Raw genomic sequence first — 19144 nt, forward strand, 5'->3', positions numbered from 1 at the left:
ACAAAATCATTTACTGTCCTTTAAATTCAAGTACAACATTCTTCTTGACCACCTGTGAATTAGTCAAATTCTTCACGCTTGTTTGTTTTAAGAGGGCAATACCCTAGGAGGAATTAGAAGAAAGGTTCTGTGGTTTACACTCACTTTTGGCTTTCTCATTCTTTCGAGAGGGTCTCCAGCGAATACATGACTTGTGCTCATCCAAGTAATAGAAGCGGACCAACCCTTTGGAGCTGCCACGGAGTTTGATCATTTGGGTACCAGTTTGCATGGAACTCATACATCTTTCCACTGAAGAGAGAAATAAAGTGATATCAGTAAGTCAGACTTTGCTCCCTTTAAAATTGCCTTCACAGGAAGAAAACATACCAAGGAGCTGCCAAATTAACAGTTCAAGTCAAAGGACAGGATTTCCTATACTGTCTAATATAAGAGATTGGGTTATATGATCAAAAAGTCAGAAAGATTCTTGGCAACTGTGGACTTACCTGTAAACGTGAAAGTTTTCATTCCCACATGAATAGGTATGAAAGATACATACGTTAGAATTGGCGCCAGGTATATACCCTTCTTAAGACCATCTCGAATGCTTAACTTGAGCTTCTACAACATGCAAAATTTGCGCTGGACACAGCATGAAATTTCACCTGGAAATTCAGATACTTGGCCAGCAAAACCTAGCACAGTTCCATCCATGTCAGTAAAGTTATTATGCGTGACTTTGCCTCTTAAACATACAGTAACGTTGTGGCCTAACTTCACCAAGTTTTTTTCACACTCCCCTGTAAATCCTGGAGTTCCTGTCAGTACTATCACCGCTTCCCATATAGCACTTTAGCTCAAATACTGTCTATACAGAGTCCAACTTAAAAAAAAAATAAAATTAATTACCCAACTTGGTCATCAAAAGTATTCTAGAACTCCAAAAATAATTCAAAGGCTTTTATGTACAAACGACCTAAGAGTTAAAACCATAAAATTAAAAGCAAGAAGGTGATTAGAATCCAATGTGTGACTGCAAAGATGAAGCCAGCTTCAAAGGCTACATTCTTACAAAGAGATCTACAGTTAGGGCCAACAGCAGAGTCATTTTCTGCTACACCAGTCAGGAAAACATATAACCAAATACAAATCCTAACAAGTAGGAAGGGTTTTGATTTGCCTTCTCTAATATAAATTGTATTCTGCAGCACTTAAAAAGATTCCAAAATTTTCTTCTTGGGAAGAAGCTGAAAGAACAATACTGAGCAGGTATTATTTGCACTAATTAATGTTTTGTGTAAGGTACCCAGACACTACAAGGATAAGTATGAATAAAAAACGATCCGTTTTGGTTTTTTTTTTTTCTGTCCTATAACATATGAGTAAATCTACACATTTGCATTAAAGTGGATCCAAAATATCAGTTAAATATAGTTCTTTATGACTGAGTGAGAAAAAAAGATTGAAAGCTTTGTTAAGCATTTGTTAACTTTGTTAAGTTGGATTTGTAGCCCATAACCTGGTGCTATGGAAGACCTGTAATTTTCTCATAGCCACTGTAAGTTCAGCTCAGTTCTACAAATACTTACCCAGATAAGCTGCTCCCAGCATGTGAACAACCCTAGTAAGCAAACTCACACCTCTCCCTATTAAAGCAGTTACAAGATTAGGACCTAAAATGTCTAGTGGATCTATATAATTATATATTAGCGTTCAGTCCTAATTCATAAACATTTAGCCACTGTTTGCTGATACCCACAGACTGATGTAACACAAAGCACATTAAAAGCACACTAATAAGCAGACTACAATAGAACTACTAGCAGCACACTTATTTGGGGGGATTTAGCTGAACTAATAATATTCACTTCCTGATCACACTCTAAATCAAGCTACTTTCAAGTATCAGTTTCTAGAATAAGCACAAGGGAAATCAGACAATATCGTTAACTTGCTTGTTAATACCAAATACCAAGGTATCACAATATGCCTACAAAAGGAAACCAGATTTGCAAAGGAAATGTTTGATCTTTCACAAGAGAAAGTCTGAGGCAAAGCTAAGCTGAATTTATTAGCAATGTTATTTTGAAGCTCCTTTAGTAAAAATATGACATTTTTAGAGTGACAGAACAACACTAGGACTTCTGCAAACCACAAAAAAAGCTTTGGAGCCCAAGCATTTACTTCTGTCCAGAAACAAGGGTACCCATTTTCATCACAGAGGCATTGCACAGTCTGCTGTTTGCATCACACTTTTACTTGCCATCCAGGCCAAAGAAAACAGTAAACTCTGGAAATAGCAATTCTAGAAAGCTGAGATGGAGTATCACCTTTTCCTCCCATTGGTTCTATGGATTCAGCTACTGATGCTACAAAATTGCTTATGTAGCACAAACCTAACAGATTTTTCTTCTTCCAGATCAATTAAACCCACGTTCTCCTAGGAGGAGGCCTTTCACCTATGTTGTATGTTGTCTCTGGGCCCTTAAAACACGTTCCCCTCCTGGGATTTGGCAGCATTACAGACAGTGCAGCCAGTGGCCTTCAAAGAACAAGTCTTGGAAGAAGCTCCCTCAAAGAGCTCTGCTCCGTCTCCGCAGGGCTCTCCCCCTTCCCTTGGGAACTGCTGCTCAGCTGAGGCTCTGCCAGGCGAAGCCCCTGGGAGCAAGGCTGGGGCCATGCCTGTGCCTGCCTGGATCAGCGGCATGCTTTTGAAATCCGGCTGCTGCAAGGAACGAAGCTTGACAACATTAATGCAAACTGTTAGCAACTGGCTGTGTCCCAGGACTGAACGCAGACGCTCGTATTTTCTGCCAGGTCTCCCATTTATTTCCCATAATGACAGAGCATAGCCTGTGACTTAATTTTCCTGTGCCTTTTCTGCCTGGTCTGTTTAAGTAAAATTAAAACTATAACCATGTCCAATGGATTTATGTATTTTTCTTCAGACCTAGAGATAAGAAGTGTAAATTACTACTCAGATTCTGGATGGAACAATATAAACTAACACATATAACACATATTTTTATGAGTTCAGATTTATAAGTAAATACAAGAAAATTCTGAGGTCAGGCTCCTCTTTTATCAATCTGTGCATACAGATCGCAGATGAAACACTGTCCAAACTAAAACACTCATTTCATGTACTCCAAAATGCATCAAACCCAACACAATCCTTTGGGGTGATTCAAGTCTACCTCTCAGGCAAAAGTAAAAACATCCAAGAGAAGCAAGGCAGAGTAAAAAGAAATGGAAAAAAACCATGGACATTCCTGTGTTTTAGAGCTCATATTCAGACAAATTCAATTAATTTACTCAGGAAAACAAAAAAGGTTCAAGAAAATAGATTAATCTGAAAGCAGTTCACTAATAATAAAAGAAAGTTTAAATCTGAAGCCAAAATTCTGTATGTTTATATTAATAAAATATTTACAGAGAGAAGGTGTTAAATTAAGAACAGGATAATCCTTCAGGTAACATTTTATTTCTGAAAGCTGATCCCTTGGCTTCAATCACAGATGCCCTTAGATGAAATCAATGTGGTCAGAAGGTATTAGTCATAAAAGCAAATGCCATGCTACAACTCAAAAGCATTACTGGAGTTCACTACATCATCAGATCCAAAGCAGATTCAAACTCGGTTCGACTATTTCCCGGACACTGCAATCTTTTCAATATCTGCTTCCATTCCAATTCAGAAGAAAGATAAATTCTTCTCAAATTTACTGTGAGATAATAATTATGGAAAGCTTGAACTTATTTTAATTTCACAGGGTTCAGAGTTTTTTTGGAAAAAAAATCTGTTGGTCAAAATAGCTGAAAAAAAATTTTCTATTACCACTAATCACAGAGTTAAAATCACATGAAATTTCCAACTTCCTCTTTAGAAGCTACTGCAGTAAATAATTTTATTTGAAAAAATGAGAAGAGCAGAAATGGGAAGAAGTAGCAAAGACTGCACCTCCTACAAAGCAGAAAACAATAAAGAAGCACCAAAATGAAAGTGCACTTTATGCAACGCCCATGTACTTTGCTTTTATGTGAAATAAGAATATACTTCTTGGCTGTTGAAACTTAATAAGCATCCTTGGATTGCTTTTTTTAACGCCACCGTTCATTTCTGCAGGATTGCTCACGCAAACCTACCCAGAGTACACAGTACCTCAGCAGCCGCCCTGCTGCCAGTTCCAGCTCATCTGGACACTGGACTATTCTTCGGTGATTCAACACGACTGCAACTAAGGTTTACAGACACAAACCTGAGTTCAATTCTATCCAGTGTACCTGTTAATTTGAATGGTCAGACCATACCAAAAACTTCTTCTAAGTATCTGTCATTATCTCTTGGGGTTTGGTGACACGAGCAAAGGAAAGCACAAGAAACGCCTTCATTCTTGTGCCAGGAGAACAGCAGCAGCCTTTCTGGATCCTACCAACATGATGGGAAGGAAGATCCTTAAGGTCGTGCAGAGGTGTTAGCTAGGGCTAGCTAGACAAAGACCAGGAGACCAAGATCGAGAGGGGAAACTTCCACATCTCTCCATACGCATGTGCACTGAAGCATGCGCCCGTACCTGTCTGCGTGACTGAAAGTTCAGAGCACTAGACAGACTGGCAGAAAGGTTTGCAGGGGGAAAAAATGAACCGTAGTGGTACTTAGAGCAAACAAAAAAATCATTTTTCTGAAGTCTTTCACAGCATGTAAATGAGAATGGCACACTGATGAGAAGACAAGTATAACTGCTTCTCCTTACCATTGTTCAGATGCTTTCTTTAAGGATTCATTTCTATACTTCAAATAAAACCCCTCAGTCTTGCAATAAATCATTTCTCCGAAGAAATGGCTCCTAACTATCTTAATTAAGGCTCAAGTTTTCTTCTTGGTGAAATAATATTTTGCACTTCAATAGTACCTTTTTGCAGAATTCAGTTGAAGTTCAGTACTCTTTTGATCTAATGAGTTGCCTCAATTTGCATCGGAACAAAATACAGTCATGGAAAGAAGAAGGATCTCTGTACTGCGGCAAAAAGCAATGTCACAGCAGAGCAGGAAAGAAACACAGAACACTTAGTTCCATTCTTGTGTTCTTACAAAGTGACACTAGACTGATGCAGTGAGAAGCCTCAAAGTGATTTTTCATAGCTCATAGTAACGTTTATAGTTACTATCGAGAGTTTTAACAATAAATAACAAAACTACACAAATCAATTCCCTACAATTTGTTCTGATTAATTTTTTTTTTTTGCTTATTGTTAGAAAGATGTTCTAAAGACTGTTACTTAATTATTTATGGTTCAGTAGCATTGTTGTCTTTTAGGAGTTTCTGAGTTTGATGTAAATGTGTGAAGGAGTGGGAGTGTTTTAGCATGTGAGGATGAAAAGAAGTTAGAAGGATTGAGTCACTGAGTATTTTTGTACATGGATCAGCTTTGTCAAAAGATTCACATCCAAAGTTCAGTATGGCTCCAGGTTATGTCATACAGCTTTGGCCCTAGCCAGTCTCTTTAGAAAAGTCAGGAGGCAAGCATCACACCACTCAGCAGTTCTGCCCCGTTAACAGACTCTGACAAAACGCATCCTGATTGTATGCTTCAAAACAACCGCTCTTCTAAATACTATAAGGAGAGGAAAATAGATTTCAGAGGCTTATTTCTCTTCAGGGCCTCCAGAAGATGCAACATGTTTGTAAGCCTAGAGAAACCCCTCCAGTACATGCGCACTATTATAAGGGCAAGCTGTTACCTTGAAATATTATCAAACCAAAACAGCTTTCCCACATGCAAACAAGACTCCCACACTTGTCATACATTCAGCACTGCAAATCCATTGAAGAGGTAATAATTTCCAGGTTTTGTTAAAAGTCTCACTGGAAATGGTTTTGCAGCTATAACTGGCTCATCAATAGCTAAAGCAAAGAACTGACTGGCTCCAACTATTCCTGCTAAGAATATCAGTTTCAGTTTAGACAGGAGGCATGAAATCTTTTTTAAAATCAGTATAATAATATAAAAGCATATAAAATACATAATATATATAAAATATATCCGGTACAGTGCGCTGGGAATTCTGTTCAGCTGAAAAGTCTTGAAATCAGAAGGTATTTTGAAAAATTCTGCATATGAACTGTACAATTGATTTCTGCGAGCTTGAGGAATCTCCACGACAGTTCATCACACCACTCTCATAATAGAGGTCACCAGATTGTCACTTCTGACCCTGAAGATACTCGCTCAAGTAATGGTCTTATCACTGAAGCTTTAACATTAACTGTTGGCTACAGCAGCCTGGGTTTGCTCCTTATACAGGCACTTATGCTAATGGAATACATTAGTAGTAATTCCTACCTGACACACTGCCTTATGAATCAAATGAATCGCTATTAAAAATAACTTCTGTTACATAGAGATTTTAGTATCCTGTGGTTCATAACAGAGGCAAACCGCCTTTATTTATTTATTTATTTATAGTCTTCAAACTTTACTTATTGTATATTTATTTTTTCTTCGTTATTACATATTTAAAGTATATGAACTCATCGAGGGAGATTCTGATTCAGTTTCCTCTTACACAGAAACTGGACTGTTCTTACTGGGTGGATTTTACTTCACACAGCGAGAAAACCTCAAACCAAATAAAAAACCACAACCAACCAAAACCCAAACAAACAGAACCAAACCCCACAAAAAACAGAAAAGGAGACATTGCCATGCAGTTAGTGGCATGATCAAGAGTTAACCCAAGGTGTTTTCTGTCTACAATATTCATAGATCAGGTACAGCCGGCTGATTTGTATCATTATGCCAGGATCCAACTAAAAAACAGACCACATCCAACTCATTAATCTTCATTTGTTTCACTTTGCATTCCTACAGCCTTGTGAGCAGGTCCTTCTCACCTTTTAAACCAACCGTTTTATTATTAGTGCAAGAATTTGCTCCCCCTATTTTGCTCTCATTGACTCCAGCCTCACTAAATTTCTGGACTCTCTACTACTCTATTAATTGGCAAAAAAAAATCCTATAGCATCTTTGAAAAAGAAAATTTCTGTATAATTCTGCCAGCAATGTTTGGGACCGTGTTTGCTGCGTACAAGAGATAATGCAAGACTAAATCCATCCTTAAAGAGCACAGCCCCTAATAAATGAGATGTTAATGGGAAAAGAGATGCTCTTAATCCTGTGGAAATTAGGGTGCTTAATTCGAGGCCAGTCTGTCAGCTCTCCATCTCTAGTTGAGACTCAATCAGCCATCTGGATCCAGGGAAATGCAGAAGCAGAGTAGGATGGTATTTCTGGGCCTCTGCGAAAGCTCCCATTAGTTTCTAAGCTATCTATACCTCAGCCTGCCTGTTAAAAAAAAATGTACCTTTGATTGGTAAAGCTCACAGACGAGTATGACAAAAAAAGTGGTTCCAAAGCAACAGGTTGTTCTGGTCAAGGCCACTGCAGATTTCCTTACTGGACATGAATGGCTCAAGACAGCTGCTATTAAAATGCATTTACTAGACCAGGAAACGCCTAATTTCTCTAGCCATTTCCCACAAGGATTGCTGGTTTTATCACCTATTTAAAAGAAAGGCTGCTATGAGGCAAAAAGGGACCCTCCTCAGACAGCTAGTGAAGCTTAAGAATTTTGTCATGGTATATATCAGTATTCAGAAAACCACCTCCCAAGAGTCCAGTGACCTACTATGGAAGAAGATAACAGAGATGCTTCTAAATGCTCATTTCAAAGGCTTTTCTGAAAACTACAGATATTGCATGAAAAGCCAGTGTTAAGAGAGGTGTACAAACCGGCAGATAGCAAACCTATCTTACTGTGGGTATGCAGAGGGAGACAGATTCTATCCATGTCATAGAAAATTTCAAAGGGTCTGTACATTACAGAATGTAAAACTTTGCCATTCTAGAAGAATGTAGAGAAATCAGTAATGGAATTATAACTGAGCGATTGTTGAAGACTAAAAGAATTATTCTACCAACCAAGCAAAAAAACATAGGACTTGAGCTGTGTCTCAAGTTCTTCCTTCTTTTCTGCTCCCCCACACTACTGCTAGATAAAGTTGCCACTAAAGATTTAAACATGAAAGCTTTCACGATGATACCATGTTGTTCAATTAAGTGGCAGGTATTCACCCTGCATCTTACCAATATGGCCGATTTTCCATCTCGGAGAAGCTACGATGCTGCCACCAACCCAGAAAAAATCTTCAGCCAGACGGGCCACTGAGAACTTATTTTGAAGCAACAGAGGTTTTGAGGCATCCATATCTGAGACAAAGGGCAGCTTCAGCATGGAATATGAGCACTGACAGCCTGAGTAGGTATCAAAATCCTGTGGTACACATTTTCAATGTAATAGCATCAAAGTATTATCAGGAGAACAAAAAGGTAATCTGTGATTTCCAAAATCCAGTGGTATTTCTCAGGTTGTTACAGAGCAGTTTCACAGTAAATTCAGGCCTCCTTCCCGTCCAGAATTAGAAAATTACAATCCCAACAAAATCCTTTTTATTCTATGTGACGTACCTATGTGACAATTTTTGAGGCTTGACTGGGTTTCAGTTCAACATTTTAAAGAAGCCACATGATGGACATGGACAGGGCCATGAGGCAAAATGGCACGTAGATGAACCCATTTCTGGCCAGAAAGGCCTCCCGATGATACTCTCTTTCCTTTGCTACTTTACCAGCAGCTAAGCACCCACCGAGACATTACAGCAATTCAGTTGTTGGCTTTTCCATGCCGCTTCCTCCTTCCGACAGCAATTCCTACATAGAGCTACCCCCTTTATATATTTAGTAACTAACAGATTTGTGAGTTCCTCTCTTGCTGAGGGCTCTACTTGCTCTTCAAAACCAACCAACCACATCCATTGCAGTAAATAAGTGTAAAGTTAATAGTACAATCCATTCCCCTCTGCGCCCTCCTGAGCCACCCTTGCCTTTCACTGTGAATCTGTCCAGGTGCTTAAGCTCTTCAGTCTCTTTCCAGGTCTGAAAAAAAAAAGAATAATCACATTTTCTTCTCATACAGCTCTTCAAAATGTCATTGTACCAGTCTTCATCTTTCTCAGAAGGTTCTCCTCAGTGTTTTAACGGACATGCCTGACAAAAGAAAGAACATTTCTCTCTAGACAGTAAAAATGAGATACGATGGAAAGACAGCCACACATGTTTGCTTTCAAATCCTAAATCCATCATACGCACTAATCCTAAAGCTGTGGTTCTGCCCTATCCAGTCAAGGGATTTAGATGACACGTTACAGCTGTAGGAAAAAAAAAAAAAGTTTTTTTAAAAAAGTGCTTTCTTCTTCTTCTTCTTTTCAGCCTATGTTAGCTGCAACTTTCCATCTCACAACCCATTTAGGAATGTCTTTGCAAATGACACAACCCCACAGAACATACTTGCCGAGGACACAAGCCAGGCAGCTACACTGTACAGAACAAATGCTGTACACAGAAACCAGGAACAGTGAGGTTGCTCGAAAACTGACAGAGATAAAAGCAGGTAAAGATTATTTTTTAAAAAGCACTAAGTCACTTCCTCATTCCTTTTGAAATGCATTCATTAAACTCCAAACACAAAAATCTGTCATTTATATTACCACAACCTCTTAATCTTCATTAAGTTTTAAGTACAATATACAGTTGCTCTTGCCATCTGTGATCTGTACAACAAGCCTAATATGCTTCTAGCTTGATGAGCTGAACATAAATTGCCCGTTTAAAAACACATTCATTAAGTGCTTCCTACTCCTTTCACAGTTTGAAAAAGCTTTAGAGTAGTTAATTCTAGAGATGATTCACTCTCAATTAGAAGTTGTTTATTTCACCACCTATGCCCAGAGCTCTTATATTGGGCTGGACTCAGTTTTTAACCACTGATTAATTCCAAAGAAAAAACAAACTGGATCTGTGCTAAGGATCAACAGCAGCAGTAATGCTACATACACTCTTGTCACATTCTGCTATTTATTCAAATGCTTCTGCAATAGCCTTCCATTCTCCTAAGGCATCTTCCAGGAGTAATTTAGTGAAATGACTGCAAACTAATTGTCATCGGAGCAGGAGCAACTTCTCTGGCAAAATGCTAAGAAGTATATATCCATACATTAGGCACCTGCTACACAGAAGGCAAGAACCCATAAGTATTGTTCTAAAGATCCTAATCCTTTTTTCAGATAGAGCAAGATCTAGCATGGGCCAGTATGAGACCTGAGAAATGTGAGCTTAAAATTACCTGCTCTACCACATGCTTCTCTGAATTTCTTAAATAAATCAGTAAACAATTTCTCAGTTAATTTCCATATTAATTTCCATAACATCTTAAATGGGGAGAATGACATCGCTGCACCTCACAAGGGAGGAGACATTTAGGCTCCTTTAAGGCTCCCAGTTATAAGGAGACAGAGTTAAGGTAAACTTTTGCAATAAATCAGAAGTATTCCAGTTGGTTAGCTCCTCCTTTTTTTTCCTCTTGCAGCACTAATGAGGATTCCTTGCAGTCTTCCAGGTTGTACATGCAACAAAATCCCATTAGCTGGTACTCTGTGTGCTAGGCAGCAAAAAGCACTCCTTTAAAATTCAAACATTAATTCTGCAAGGACATCCTAGATTCTGCATTAACCATTTATGTGTTATCAACCTGGGGACAAAGGGAAGGGAGAAAAAGAGTGAAATGTAACTCCTGTTGCAGCGCTGCCCAAGATAGTAGTTTCACAGTTCAGAGTTAGAATTCTGCACAAGCAGGACTTTGAATGTGCATTTGTTTTTATTAGAGTGCAGAGAAATGCCAGTGATTTATACCACCAGGATAGAAGAACTATTTCAATGCTCAAGTTAAAATTAGATTTGCAGTCCAAAGCACCCAGAGAAGGTTAATTTAAATCATTTTAGCTGGCACTATCAATCCATCCTTCAGGCCTCTTAAGAAAATGATCATGTAAACAGAGAAAAATAAAATTTTTGAAAAAGCCCCCCTATTTACTGATAAAGCTGGATCCTAGGTATCAGTGTGAGAAAGCAACAGGGAATAACAAAGGGTTAAATGTGACATAATCCCTCTCCCAACTCTTAAGCTACTGAGCTGAGTACTTAGGATATAAGCCTATTGAAATGGGTTTCTATTCTTGCCTCACTTGACATCCTCAGAAAAAATCTTGCTCACCTGACACAACATGCAGATTAAAGACTTCCTTCCATGGCACTTTAGAAACTTTTTATTCTCTGAGTGTAACAAAGGCTTTTCACTCCACAAAAAGATTTAAAAACCAACAATGTTTGAATCTGTGGCTTTGCTAAAAGTCGAACTGAGGACAATTGATGAACAATGCCAGAATGTCAGAAGACTTGCAAAAGAAGTAATCCACTTAAAGCAAGGCAGAAAAGCCAGACTGCATCATACAGAGGAAGAGCGTCTTACAGAAGGTCCAGGACTGCAACATCCATATGGTTTAGAAGATGGATAAAAGTGGGCAAAACAGAGATAATCCTGAGACAAATAAGTTTATCAATAATGCAGTCCATCAGGATGGATGGATTCCTTTCCTACTTGCATGCTTTACTGTTGAGGGAAGGATAGTGTTAAAATTTATTTAATGCATAGGGAAACAGTGGAGTAGAAAAGACAAAACCAATCCTTTCAATGTGCGAAATTTCAGCGTGTAGGCCAGACTCAGATGGCTTTTCTCCTCCGTACATCAGGAATCAAGCAGAAGACAAAACAAAGAAGCAACACAAGAGGTAAATTAGGCTCACAGCATAGCAAGAAGCTTGACTGTATCAGGGAACAACATGCAGGCACAATTTCTATGCTTCAGCTTGCTACCAGTTGAAGATGTCACAGAAAATACTTGAGGGGTACTTAATAAACGGATTTTCAAAGTTCAATATATTGACCACCACAGACATTACATATTACACACCTGATACTGCAACCGACCTGTAAATCCACAAGGATTAGACTTGTAACTTCACAGCTATGCACTCCATTTATCCTTGCATGAACACACTACAGACCCAGTTTACCAGATTAACAAACTAACCTCATCACAAGAGGCGAATTCCAAAATATGTAGAAACACATGGGCAGCAATTAGCGATACCTGTATTAACTTTAATACAGGTATCACTATTTCCCACTTCCCATCCAGGGAAATCTTGCTCCTAATGGCTGTAGAATAAGATGATAGCAAACCCACAACACAACTAATAAAATAAAGGGAGGAATATATTTTTTTAATCAATGTCATCTGACACACTGCCATTTCTCTGTATGCTTTCTCTCTCACATACTTTTACCTGCCCTTTACACTTTCAGCTGTAAACATCAGCCCAAAAGTCCTGGAAAACCTGCAGATTTTACAGTTACAGCTACATCTTAGATATCTCAGCCTAAGATCTTCATGTGAGTTAGATCCTAAGATCTTCATGTGAGTTAGTAGTTCTGTTACTGTCTTATGAAGTACTAAATGCCAAGATGTTTCTAAGGGAAATAACAAAAGCAAAGAAATGTCATTGACATATACATCATTAAATACAGTTTAGAAATACATCTGAATTACAGTAAAGGTTTAAAACCCAACATACATCAGCACGAACACAAAGAGCAGGAGCACAGAAAGGCTGACTTGATGAACCAAAGTCATGATGCTCAGGCACTGCTTCTAAACGTGTCATTTATGTTTCTTCCCTGCCCCCAGAAATGCTGCTTCCTAAAGGTTTAAAGCAGCATGACCTAGACAGCAAGACCAGTCAACTCAGTTTCAGTTTCTCCTCTGCTGGAGCCATTTGCCTTTGGGTTTCTGTGGTGCTCTATGGTCCTGCACTGCTATGTGTCTGCATGCAACAGCTGCCGATGTTTCTGCTACAGCCTCCTGCCAAGAGGAATATGGGGAGCATACACTGACGGGGCATAGACAACATCTGTTACATTTCCTGGTTTTGTCTGACAACTCTTCTGCATTACTTATATTAAGAATTCACTAAAACAAACACTTTCAGATGGTTTTGATAATCCAAGGAAGGCAACAATTCAGAAACATGGAGAGTTATAACCAAATTTCCTGCACTCGTTCAATTGCCCCTTCACAGGCTCAGAAAGGCCAGAGCACCGGTTGGGCCACAACATGATCCCAACTGTATATAAGCTGCCTTTTCCTTAATTCTAACATAACTCCACTCTACTGACCTTTGACACAGACAGAGCTATAGCCTACCACAGACTGCTAGACCATCTGGACAGCAACCCTAAGCGCAGTAATCCACACTCAAGATTAAAGCCACTCATCTTGCCCGTGGCAAGTGGAAGCCAGGTTCTTTCCTAGCTTCTGTTTCTCACCCACCATGCTCCAAAGCTTCATATTTTTGCACTGGCTCAGAATATACTCGTTATTTAGTTTGACTGAAATACATCTGTCATCAGTATGCATCAATTTACAAGGCTACTAATTCCACCGGGAGAAACAGCAATGGCTGTAACGTTGCACGTCCTGGTGCATCCTTTTAGCACTGGAATTCACAATGAGTAAGACAGCCCTGAGGCACCTGCCTTAGCTAAGCAACCACAAATATGAACGATTCCAGAGCTTTCCAAAACTGTTTAGAAAGTCGCATTATTAAAATGAACTGATCCTTAAATCCTTTAAACTACTTTATTCACAGGAAGGAATATTCATGGAACTGGGACCCATTAGCAACAGCAGCACTAACGTAACGACAACAATTAGTCTGTCTCCTTCCATGACATTTAGTCCTCTTGAGCTCATCTGGAAAAAATGATGCAATTATTTTAATTAAATGAGAATAGGCTTTGTGTTTTGAGCCTTTGAGTAGGTTTTGCGTTAAGGAAGACTTTCTTTAATAAACACATTAAGATTTTTGTGTCATGTTTTATCAATGAAACTGTAGAAATATTTTTAACCCTTTTCCACTAAAAGCATGCACCATCTTTGAGATATTTCTATATTTTTTGCCTTCGATGATTAACATATAATAACAACAATAGACTACTGCCAAACTCTACTGATAATTCTGATCCTGGTTTTGACAAAGGAAATTCAGTTTCCAAGATACCTTTAGTAAAAAGAATGTAAAGACTATTTGAAAATTTTTTCTTGCAAAGATATAATAATACAGTTTTGTTGATTGGCGAAAATAGTCAGCATAAAATATAAGATTTTAAGACTACAAATGTTGCACTAAGGTCACCTTGTTTGCAGCCTATGACTTGTATAGGAAAATGTCCCTACACACTTAATTGAAGTAAGATTGTAAACTCTTTACGTTTAAAGATCTTTTAGCACTTTACCATCTGTTCAGTGACATGGGTCATAAACACTGAGAAGGAGATTAGGGCGGGTTGGGAGGGAAGAAATCCATCAATATGATTGAACGCCTTCTATGAAGACACCTCTAAGAAATCACGGCTCCAAGGCAAAATTGGAACAGGAAAACAAGACAGATTGAAAGATTCAGAAAATACATCTACTAGTAAAGTGCATCACTATAAATTGATTTTAATTCACAAGCTTTGCTTCCATATTTAGGGTGAATTTGAATATATTCTACCTGTAAACTATTCAGAAAATAAACTATTTTTTCTTGTTTCTACCTTGTAAGGAAACACAAAGCTCAAGTTCACATCCCTTATTACCATTTTAATGGGCGACTGTTCATGAAACTGAAATGAATAGGTAAAGCAATAATTTTGTATTCTGAATCCATACCACAGATTACAACATGCAATCAGTGTGTTCCGAACAAAAGAGAGCATGAAGCACTGAACAATGAAGACAGAAATGTGATTTTAAAATGATGGAGGGCGCTGAAATTTCCAATAGCGCCTGTAACTGTAGTGTTTGACTACACAGACTGTGCAAGGGGTAGGTTAAAATGGAGCTGAATCTTCCATAGACTAAAATAGGGCAAATGTGCTTTCATGGGAGATCAATGCCTCAAGTTCCACTCCAAAGAAGTTGGAGGTTTTAATATTTGTGACAGAATTATTGAGAAAGCACTGCTACTCATCAACTTCTCATTTTCCTTTCAAAAATATATCACTCCACAGAAGCCAGCATCTGTAAATCTTTGACACCAACTGTAGGTCTTTTTGTAAGTTTGAAAGATGACCATAATTGTGGTTTTCTTCAAGCAGGAACCACCTGCTGTAACCTCTGAACGGGAAAGATTACAAAAAGTAAGCAGCACAGTGGCACAGTGAGTACAGGCTGCTGAGTAAGTCCACAACAAGGTCAGTGCTTGCAAGTCAGTACACCTTATTGCCCAACATTTTTTTAGTCTTGGATTCAGTACAGTTCAGGTAAACATACAGGAAGTAAAGTAATTGCTTCTGGGCTCTCAGAGAAAGTATTTCTATCTTTTGCTATGGTCTCCAATATCCGCCTGCGTTTGAAACAAAGCAGTCTGACAGATTCATGTCCCCCCAGGGTTTAGAACCAGAAGATAGTCAGGCATTTGAAGGCTGATGAAAGAGTCAGCTTGCTGGCTGAACTGTGAAAATGGGCTCTCCAGAAAATATATTAGAGATCCACACTGCACAGTGTTTCTGGACTTTGTTCAGTACTGGGCTGGTCCACATTCCTTCTGTGTCAGGCCAATTCACGCCATGAAATTTATGTTGTTCTCTGCCACATAACACCTTTAGACCTGCAGAGGTCAACACTAATTATCCCTCCTTCTGTAATTCCCTAAAAAGGGAAAGCTTTCCGTTTTAGCTGAACTGAATTCACATTCACCATACAAATGATTCTGTCCAGGGACAGAAGGAATATTAATCACAAGCATCTGCATGTAAGGTATCAGTTTAAGCTGCCCACTTCGCATTAACATGAAATCTTCTTTGCAATGTTTCTCTTCCTTTTTTTAAATCACACTGAAGATGAGGCATCAGTAAACCATCTATAATTGAGGTCAGAACAGCAAAGAAAGCATCTTAGTAACAAGGCAAAATCAGTAAATGTGATGCTGGAGAAATAGAGAACACCAAAGTATTGATTTTTCTTTGGTGACCTAAATTCCAAGAATAATCATCTTGATTGTATCAACTCCTTACCAGAAGAGTTTTAAAGAACCCTTGCAAATGGTGAAACAGAAATAATACCTAAGAAGGTGCATCATACCTGTGTAAATCAGTTCACAAGCCATGTTAGCATTGGGACCTTAAAAACAAATTCTGGTTCCTTTTTTCTGCTGTTTTCAATTCATCATAAAATTATCATTAACAGTGACAACAGGGAAAATAAAACCATTTTGCTAGAAAATCTCTAAAAACGTAACTGAAAAGCAAAACCATACTCATTCAAAAAATCAACAGACTTTATAATATGAACCTGTAACAAGCTGATACTCAGCCCAAAGAGTAGCAATTATTTTAAAATTAAGACCCTTTTTGAACTCAGACTGAAAGAGAAAGAACCATGGGTGCATATTTGAAGGAAATACCAGCTGCCACTTGCTGTATAGAAAAACCAGCATCCAATGCATTATCTCTTCTCCCTCACTTCTTGTATCACACCTGTGTCAAACTAGCGTAACACAATGGCAGATCAACAACTCTGATAAAAATGAGACAAGAACGGTGTCATTACTGATGCTTATGATCTTCACTTCAGAAATTCTGCACTTCTGCTACCTTATTGCTTCCCACCACCAACTTGCTGTGAGGTTTGGAGCAGCAATTGCTATGGGACAATAGAGCAATATTATTTTTCTTTTTAAAAAGGCATGCCAACATGGGAGTGAACATGAAAACAGCTGTTTGAGTGAATTAATTTGGCTAAGTTTTCTATGACTGCCAAAACAAAGGATCCATCTTGATTTATGTTTTATGTTGTCCACCATGAAGTTTGACCTGAGGAGAACTTGCAAGATGTAACAACTGCCAGATATAGACACTTAACTGAAATACATCAAGAAACAAAAAGCATATTATGCTTTAGGTTCCAAATCTATTCTCAGTAAGCCCCTCGTGGTAAGCACCTGGTCTTTCATCATCACACCATAACATGGGCTGCTCTTACTCTCTTACATCTTACTGAAGATAAAAACTGCTTTTTTGTTTATAATAAGGACAATAAAATTTCTCAACTGGGAAACCAATTCACAATCCTAAAATCAGACAAGGATTCACAACACTTAAGTGTACCTTTAAAGAAGCATTACATTCTTCCTCTTAGAAACTAGATAGTCATAATTTCCTTTAATTTGGTTAAGATCTCTGATTAGTTTAATTAAAAAAACTACCTAACCACAGCAAGAAAAACAGTTATACAGAGAATATTTTATGCTATTTTTCTCCTATTCAGTTCTGGTATTAACAGAATCCTGCAATGTAAATATACACATTCAACAGCAGTCCCACAAGAGATAATTTTGGTCATCAACAAGAGAATAAAGAAAATATTCCTTTAAACTTAATTTGTTGTGCAGTGTTCATTTCCATTGTGCACTTGTTTCTCTCACATACAGGTAAATGTTAATTAACAAATAGGAAAATTTAACCCTACATTCATGAAACCTTGTGCAGAATTTTCCAATTCAATTATCTATACTGAAAGTTCTTGGGTTTTCAGCGGACCAGAAATAAAAATGTAAATTTTTTTATCTGCTTAAAATTTCTAGAATTGCTATGGAATAAAATCTGAAAAGATATTTGCTTGATAAATTCAACTGAGAAACACAGCTGAGAACATTAGTTTGTGCTAAGAAATAGAGAAGCTATTTTAGAAGCATTATTTTTTGCAGGCTCCTTCCTCGGTTCAACTAAATGACAGACTGTAGCGTTTCAATCACCTTAAAAAAACTAACATTTGTCTATAAAAGGGTGATGGTTCTGAATAAGAAGCATTTCATTGCATCTGTTTTCTACTGGACTTCTTATCTGTCACTTTGTATAATAAATAATGCCTGATTTAATATCAAACAAGATGATGCCATAGGAAGAAATGCATTAAAACTACAAATTGGATAGCCTGTTGGAATCACTGTTCTTCCCACAGTGTCCGAATACATCAGGGAAATAGACAAAGCTCTTTCTTTGGATCAGAACAAAATTTCTGCCAGGAAAAAAGGACGTATGCGTGGTAGCCCAATTTTGTCCAGCGTACTGAATTTGAACTTTCACATTTTCGCTTAGTCTCACATATGCATTTTTTGTATTTATTAGAGCAATAAATACATTAAGAAAGTGTTTTTAAAAGGTTGAAAAGTGTAAATAATTTCTATTCCAGAGGCACATGAAGGGTCAAAAAAAAAAAGATAATGATTCCTTGTATGCTACCCAGGGACGTCACTACATGAGAAATACATCAGATCACTAAACTTTCAGTAATAAACCATGCTTTCTTCTTCCCAGCATTTAATAGCCTTAGACTCATGTTACTTTATACCATACTTTTTTTGGTAACAAACAGGTAGAATTGCATAAAGATACCAGAAGGTGCATTCCAGCAAACTTCAGATCTCTATTCCAAAGCATGGGGACATTTTATGTCATCATTTTCTGCTTGTGAAAAGTGGGTATGAGAATTACCTCCACTGATGCAAAGTGAGAACTGAGCTCTGGAAACATTTTTCCACTGCTTTTTATAAGTACAATTGACTGCACAAAGTGGAAGTCAGCAAGAAATCAGGCCTGAAGTGTTTTCTGAAGACAAAAATAAGCTTCTTTTTTTTTACCTTAATTAGTTCACTGATCCTTCTTTTGGATAACAGATGCATGATGCTCGTTGTTCATCTCACTCCACTGCACTCATGCAAGAAAAGCAAAGGTGGCTCAATATATTAGTTTCTTCAACAGAGTTGTGGTCACATTTCTGTTCTCCAGACCTAACTATAACCTAAAGCTCCCGATAAACCAATGAAAGAATAGCTGTTCCTCCTTCTCACAAACAGGGACACTACCAGAAAATAATTTCACTGGGAACTTTCCAGTATGATATAGTCACTCTTTAACACATGAGCTAATTTTAAAGTGAGTCCACACTATATTAACATGAAGCCCACAGTAATTAAGCACAGCCTTCGTAAATGAACTTATTTTCAATATAATTTGAAAGCAGCATCTCAGTTTTAGGATAAGGATCTGAACTTGGATGGTATTAAATTATTTTTCCAAAGTCACACAGGTATACTAAGTAAT

The 19144-nt window shown here is 37.9% G+C and overlaps 1 protein-coding gene across 23 annotated transcripts in view; it reads right to left on the reverse strand.

The window, feature by feature from the left end:
* PLCH2 (phospholipase C eta 2) overlaps positions 1-19144 on the reverse strand; it is a 121732-nt gene that overhangs the window by 45761 nt on the left and 56827 nt on the right. For 11 of the 23 annotated variants that reach the window (XM_037381449.1, XM_037381431.1, XM_037381432.1 and 8 more), the window contains one exon: positions 145-291. In XM_037381449.1, coding sequence (XP_037237346.1) covers positions 145-291 — 147 coding nt within the window. Of the gene's footprint in view, positions 1-144; positions 292-8130; positions 9170-19144 lie in introns of those variants that run through there. The other 12 variants (XM_037381440.1, XM_037381428.1, XM_037381439.1 and 9 more) reach the window with 4 other exon arrangements.

This window comes from Falco rusticolus, chromosome 3 (genome assembly GCF_015220075.1).
Source record: "Falco rusticolus isolate bFalRus1 chromosome 3, bFalRus1.pri, whole genome shotgun sequence".
Taxonomy (NCBI): domain Eukaryota; kingdom Metazoa; phylum Chordata; class Aves; order Falconiformes; family Falconidae; genus Falco; species Falco rusticolus.